The sequence below is a fragment of the Rhinopithecus bieti genome, unplaced genomic scaffold (assembly GCF_001698545.2).
Source record: "Rhinopithecus bieti isolate Rb0 unplaced genomic scaffold, ASM169854v2 scaffold_32081, whole genome shotgun sequence".
Lineage (NCBI taxonomy): Eukaryota > Metazoa > Chordata > Mammalia > Primates > Cercopithecidae > Rhinopithecus > Rhinopithecus bieti.
This window is the reverse complement of record NW_016814436.1, coordinates 2,077,927-2,084,133: the sequence shown is the minus strand read 5'-3', so window position 1 is coordinate 2,084,133 and position 6,207 is coordinate 2,077,927. Positions and strand designations below refer to the sequence as shown.

Below are 6,207 nucleotides of genomic sequence, written 5' to 3'. Positions count from 1 at the left end.
CTCAAAAAAAAAAAAAAGGTCTCTTATAAGCCATTACTTATGTTCAGATTTTAAAATAGTGATTTTTTTCTTTTACTTTTTCTTTATTATTAGAAACAAAAGATTGACAGGATTAGGAACAGTGAATGTTTAGAATTTACCCTTTTATAGTTTTGAACTTGGAACTTTGTAATTTTATTGCATATTCACGGAATTAATAGATAAGCAAAATTTTAAAAAACAAACTTGTTGATTAAGAGCACTACACTATTTATACAACATAATGTCCCTTTATATATTTTTTTCTGTATTAGGGTGGACTGCGTAGGGATATTGAAATTGAGGAATGCTGATGTTGAAGCCAGAATAGGAATTGCTGGTTCCAAGAAAAAAAGCACTCGTGCCAGATTGGTTTTTCGAGTTAATATCACGAGGAAAGATGGCTCCACTTTGACACTGCAAACACCTTCTTCTCCAATTTTGTGTAGTAAGTAAGAAGATATGGGGATACTAAACATATGGAGTTTCTTTCATTTTCTGTTAATCTTTTAGACATCTCTAAATTTTAGATATTTCACATACTCTGGCTTGTGATTGTGCAAAATTTGAGATATTTTAAAAGCAGTAGTCAGATTTTCTAGACCAAACTAGAGATGAATAATTGGGATACAATTCAAAAGATGTGGAGCATTTTGTAGTTTCCTATTATCATAATATGCTGATTTAAAAAGTAATTTGGGCCAGGTATGGTGGCTCACACCTGTAATCCCAGCACTTTGGGAGGCAAAGGTGGGAGGATCACTTCAGCCCAGGAGTTTAACACCAGCCTGGGCAATGTAGTGAAAACCCTGTCTCTACAAAATAAAAAAATATACATAGTAAGTTGGGTGTGATGACTTGTGCCTGTAGTTTCAGCTACTCGGGAAGATAAGGCAAGAGGATCACTTGAGACCTAGGAGGTCAAGGCTGCAGTGAGCCTTGAGCATGCCTCTGCATTCCAACCTGGGCGGCAGACTGTGACTGTCTCAAAAAAAAAAAAAAGTAATTTGAGCTGGTTATCAGAAGTAAATTACAAAACGAAAGCGTTTTCTAAACATCTTCACTGTGTGGTAAATTGCTATGGTTCTAACTGTTCTGTGTTAGAACATGAGTAAGGTAAGGAGGACTTTGCAAATAACAACATGGCAGAAGTTTTGATTACTAATTATAATAGTGTAGTATAGTGTTGGGAGTGGGAAATTCAATTCTTATCACTAACCTTGGCATGGACAGAAAATGATGTGTGCGTGTTTGTGTGTGTAAATTCAATTATGTTGTTATATATGTTTCACCGTAATTGTAGTTTCTCTCTAATGATTATTGTTACAAGTAATAAATAGGAAAATTTTTCCTTTTCACATTTCTTTCTTTTTTTTTTTTTTTTTCTTTTTTGAGACCGAGTTTCGCTTGTTGCCCAGGCTGGAGTGCAATGGTGTGATCTTGGCTCACTGCAACCTCCACCTCCTAGGCTCAAGGAATTCTCCTGCCTCAGCCTCCCAAGTAACTGGGATTACAGGAGTGTGCCACTACCACCTGGCTAATTTTTGTATTTTTAGTAGAGATGGGGTTTCACCATGTTGGCCAAGCTGGTCTTGAACTCCTGACCTCAAATGATCTACCTTGGCCTCCCAAAGTGCTGAGATTACAGGCGTGAGCCACTGCGCTTGGCCTATTTGACCTATTTTTAAAAACAATATATGATATATTACTAAAAATGTTTATATTAATAAGATCAGTCAGCAAATTTGGCAGGCAGTGAAGTTGTTCAAGGCCAGGCACAGTGGCTCACCCCTGTAATCCCAGCACTTTGGGAAGCCGAAGTGGAAGGATTGCTTGTGGCCAGGAATTTGAAACTAGCCTGGGCAACATAGTGAGACCTAGCTTCCGCCTCCCAGGTTCAAGCAGTCCTCTTACCACAGCCTCCTGAGTAGCTGGGATTACAGGCGTGTGCCACCTTGCCCAGCTAAATTTTTTTTGTATTTTTAGTAGAAATGGGTTTTTACCATGTTGGCCAGGCTGGTCTTGAACTCCTGACCTCAAATGCTCCACCCATAGTTCTCTAGCACCCCCCAACCCCTCCCTTTTTTTTTTTTTTTTTTTTTTTTTAAGAATAAGGCTGAGTGTGGTGGCTCATGCCTGTAATATCAGCACTTTGAGAGGCCAAGGCAGGAGGATCGCTTGAGGCCAGGAGTTTGAGACCAGCCCGGGCTGATCTCTCTTCCTGTTTCCTTCTGTCTCCCATTCCAATCCCAGCTCTTCTTACTAGCCAACTTTGTTTTCACCTCTCATTTTACTCCAGCTGTTTAAACCTGCCAAAAAGTTTATATTTATGGAAACTAACACAAGCCAGAAACTTATAATGGAAGTGTACTGAACAACTTAATGACAGACCCTGTCTCTACAAAAATTAAAAAAAAAAAAAAGCCAGGCATGGTAGCATGTGCCTGTAGTGCCAGCTACTCAAGAGCCTGAGGCAGAAAGATCATTGAGCCCAGGGGTTTTGAGATAGCAGTGAGCTGTCATCACACCACTGCACTCCAGCTGTACAGGAGACCCTGTCTCTAAAAAAAAAAAGGGGGGGAAATTGTTCAGATGAGTGCTTTTTAAAAATTTTTTTTATTTATTGTTTCTAGCCTACTTTTTCTTAACAGTTATAATTACTGGAGGCTACAGTTTAGTTCAGGGAAACAGTAATGTGTTCTGATAACAAAATGTGCCTCATTGCTCATTCAGTCACTCATTTAGTCAATATAAATTAAATGCAGTGGTTCTCAGTCCTGGGTGTAGGTTAGAGTCACCTGTAGTGCATTAAAACAAACAAAAAGACTTGCCGATTGATGGTTTGTTTTTGGAAAGCTTCATAGTTAATTCAATGAATAGTTACAGTGTGCCTAACTCTGAAATTAAAGATGATAGTTTAAGGAGCTTACAGTTGAGCAGGCTGGGGAAAAAACAGGCAAGTAAATGTCTAATTTTACTATAAAATTATATTAACTTCCATATATGTGTATATAAAATTGTATATAGTCCAGGCATGGTAGCTTACACCTGTAATGAGAGCACTTTGGGAGGCCAAGGCAGGAGGGTCGCTTGAGCCCAGGAGTTTGAGATTAGCTTGGGGAACAAAGCAAGACCCTGTCTCTCTTTTTTTTAATAGTATATAAAAATTATATAAGCTTCCAATTGTATTATATAGTTATATAAAGATGCTATACGGCACAGTAGCTGTGTGACTAAAGTACAGTGGAAATATAGTAAGAGCATCTAATTCAGACTGCTCAGAGATGGTAGAACTTGTTCTGTCTTTCTTAAAACACAATTAGAACTAAAACAAGTAAAATGGGATTTACTTGAAAATTTTTCATATCTGCCTTTCTATAGTCATTCTGGGCAGAAGGATTCGTGTATAAATATGCTCCCTGAAAGGGTATGATCCTTTTGGGGGAAATAAAAAGAGTTTGATGTGATTGGAACAAAAAGATATACATGATGAGGTGATAAGATTTGAGGTTACAGAGGTAGGCAACACCTCTCTCATAAAGTGACTTGTGTGTTCAGCAAAATAATTTGAATTTTGTCCTGACCACTTAGGAAGCTTGATGCTTGAACTTAGACTTTGAGAGCTGGATATGGGAGGAAAAGAAGAATAAACATAAAAATGATATACAGTAAAACACAGAACCCCAAAAATATTTTTATCTAAAAAAATTAAAATGTTTGTTCCGTTATAAGTTTCTGGCTTGTGTTTATTTCCATGAATATAAACTTTTTGGCAGGTTTAAGCAGTTGCAGTAAAATGAGAGGTAAAAAGGAAATTGGTTAGTGCGAAGAGTTGGGATTGGAATGGGAGATAGAAGGGAACAGGAAGAGAGAGAGGTAGAAAAGGAAAGGGGCCAAAAGGTGACACAGTTGGAAGGGAGAAGAGGAAACAGATACTTGATCTTCCTTCTATAGACACTCAGTGGAAAGAATTTGTAATATCAGGATTCATGCAGTGCCTTGTGGCTTTAAAAAAAATTACTTCTAATTATTGCTTTAACAGTGGCCATTGGATCCTTTGTCTTTTTGTTTGTTTTTAAGGGGACAGAGATCATCCCTTTTTACATTCTTAACATCTTTCACGTTCTCCAGAAAATATAGGTGTATATGTTTTTTGTTTTGGTATGTATGTTTATATTATTTTGTTATGTTATATCAAATTAAGAATATCAATTTTCAGCCGGGTGCAGTGGCACACAGCTGTAGTCCCAACTACTTGGGAGGCTGAGGAAGGAGAATCAGTCGAGCCCGGGAGTTTAAATCCAGCCTGGGATTCAAAACCATCTCTTTAAAAAAAAAAAAAAGGCCAGGTGCCGTTGTACACACCTGTAATCCCAGCACTTTGGGAGGGCGAGGTAGGAGGATTGCTTGAAGCCAGGAGTTTGAAACCAGCAAGGGCAACATAGTAAGAGCCCATCTCCACAAAAAACAAATGTTTTAAATTTGCTGGGCATGGTGGCATGCGCCTGTAGACCCAGCTACTTGAGAGGCTATGATGGGAGGATTATTTGAGCCCAAGAGTTCAAGAATACGATGAGCTATAGTGGCACCACTGCACTCCAGCCTGGGCAACAGAGTGAGGTCTTATTGATCCTGTCTCTACAAAAGAAAAAAGAAAAAATTTTCATATCTACCCTTCTATAGTAGTTTTTAATAGGACAAAATTAATCATGGCTTTCTTACATGTAATATATATTAGATTTTATCTAATGCTTACTAAATTAAATTTGACTCGGAATTTAAGAATTTTCTACTTCCCCTATTTCTACCTATCCCACAGCTATGGGGAAAGGATGGTGTTGTTAAGTAAACTATCCCTCTCTTAAAATTTTGGACGGGATTAGTAATATACATAAACAGATGTAGGCTTTGTACTCTAAAATTTTCTATTAAATATGTCCTTCTACTAAACATTATTGCAAAGCTTTATTTATTCTCTTGACGGGTTGAAATATTTGCTTACTTATTTTTCAGTATTTAGATATTCATTATTTTTTTCAACTTTATTTATTTATTATTTATTTATTTTGAGATGGAGTCTCGCTCTGTCGCCCAGGCTGGATGGAGTGCAGTGGCAGTCCCGGCTTACTGCAAGCTCTGCCTCCCGGGTTCACGCCATTTTCCTGCCTCAGCCTCCCGAGTAGCTGGGACTACAGGCACCACCACGCCCGGCTAATTTTTTGTATTTTTAATAGAGACGGGGTTCCACCGTGTTAGCCAGGATGGTCTCGATCTCCTGACCTCATGATCCATCCACCTCGGCCTCTCAGGGTGCTGGGATTACAGGAGTGAGCCACCGCGTTCGGCCTCAACTTTATTTTTAAGACTGCTAGTTGAAAAGCATCTAAAAGTACACAGTTTTATAATACCAAAAGGTGGTTGCTTTTTTGTGTGTTCTAATTTTTAAGCATTATCCCTTTCAAGAGTCAGCTTATAAATAACTTGACAGGGTGCAGTGGCTCACGCCTGTAATCCCAGCACTTTGGGAGGCCGAGGTGGGCAGATCACCTGAGGTCTGGAGATTGAGACCAGCCTGACCAACATGGAGAAAACTCATCTCTACTAAAAATACAGTTCACCAGGCGTGGTGGTGCATGCCTGTAATCCCAGCTACTCGGGAGGATGAGGCAGGAGAATTGCTTGAACCCGGGAGATGGAGGTTCCTGTGAGTCAAGACTGCACCATTGCACTCCAGCCTGGGCACACGAGCAAAACTCCCATCTCAAATAAATAAATAAATAAATAAATAAATAAATAAATAAATAACTTAAAAATAAAAGTTAGTGCTTAAATAATCTTGACTTCAGTTCTGTTTAGTATGGCATCTGTCGGGGACCCATCTCGTAAACTTTAAAGAAAGGACCTTTTAGAAGGCCAAAAGTTAAATTATCTTGAAAGTAACAGACTAGTTCTTTCTGTAATGTAAATACAAATATGTAGAAGACAAATATATTCTAAACCTTTGGGGCCTCATTTGGCCGTCTTATGCCTTTAACACATAAATGAAAAAAATGAGATATGGGAAAAAGTTTTACCAGTAATAAGTGAAGTGGAATTTCCACACAGTATTTGAAAATGGAGGGAAAGGTTATACGCTTTACATTTCATTTTGGTAATACAACATATTAATGTAATTTTGTACCTTTTATT

The 6,207-nt window shown here is 38.3% G+C and overlaps 1 protein-coding gene across 1 annotated transcript in view; it reads left to right on the top strand.

Moving 5' to 3' along the window:
• NFAT5 (nuclear factor of activated T cells 5) overlaps positions 1-6,207 on the top strand; it is a 53,261-nt gene that overhangs the window by 12,510 nt on the left and 34,544 nt on the right. Inside the window, exon 4 of the mRNA XM_017850740.1 lies at positions 294-471. Coding sequence (XP_017706229.1) covers positions 294-471 — 178 coding nt within the window. The remainder of the gene's footprint in view (positions 1-293; positions 472-6,207) is intronic.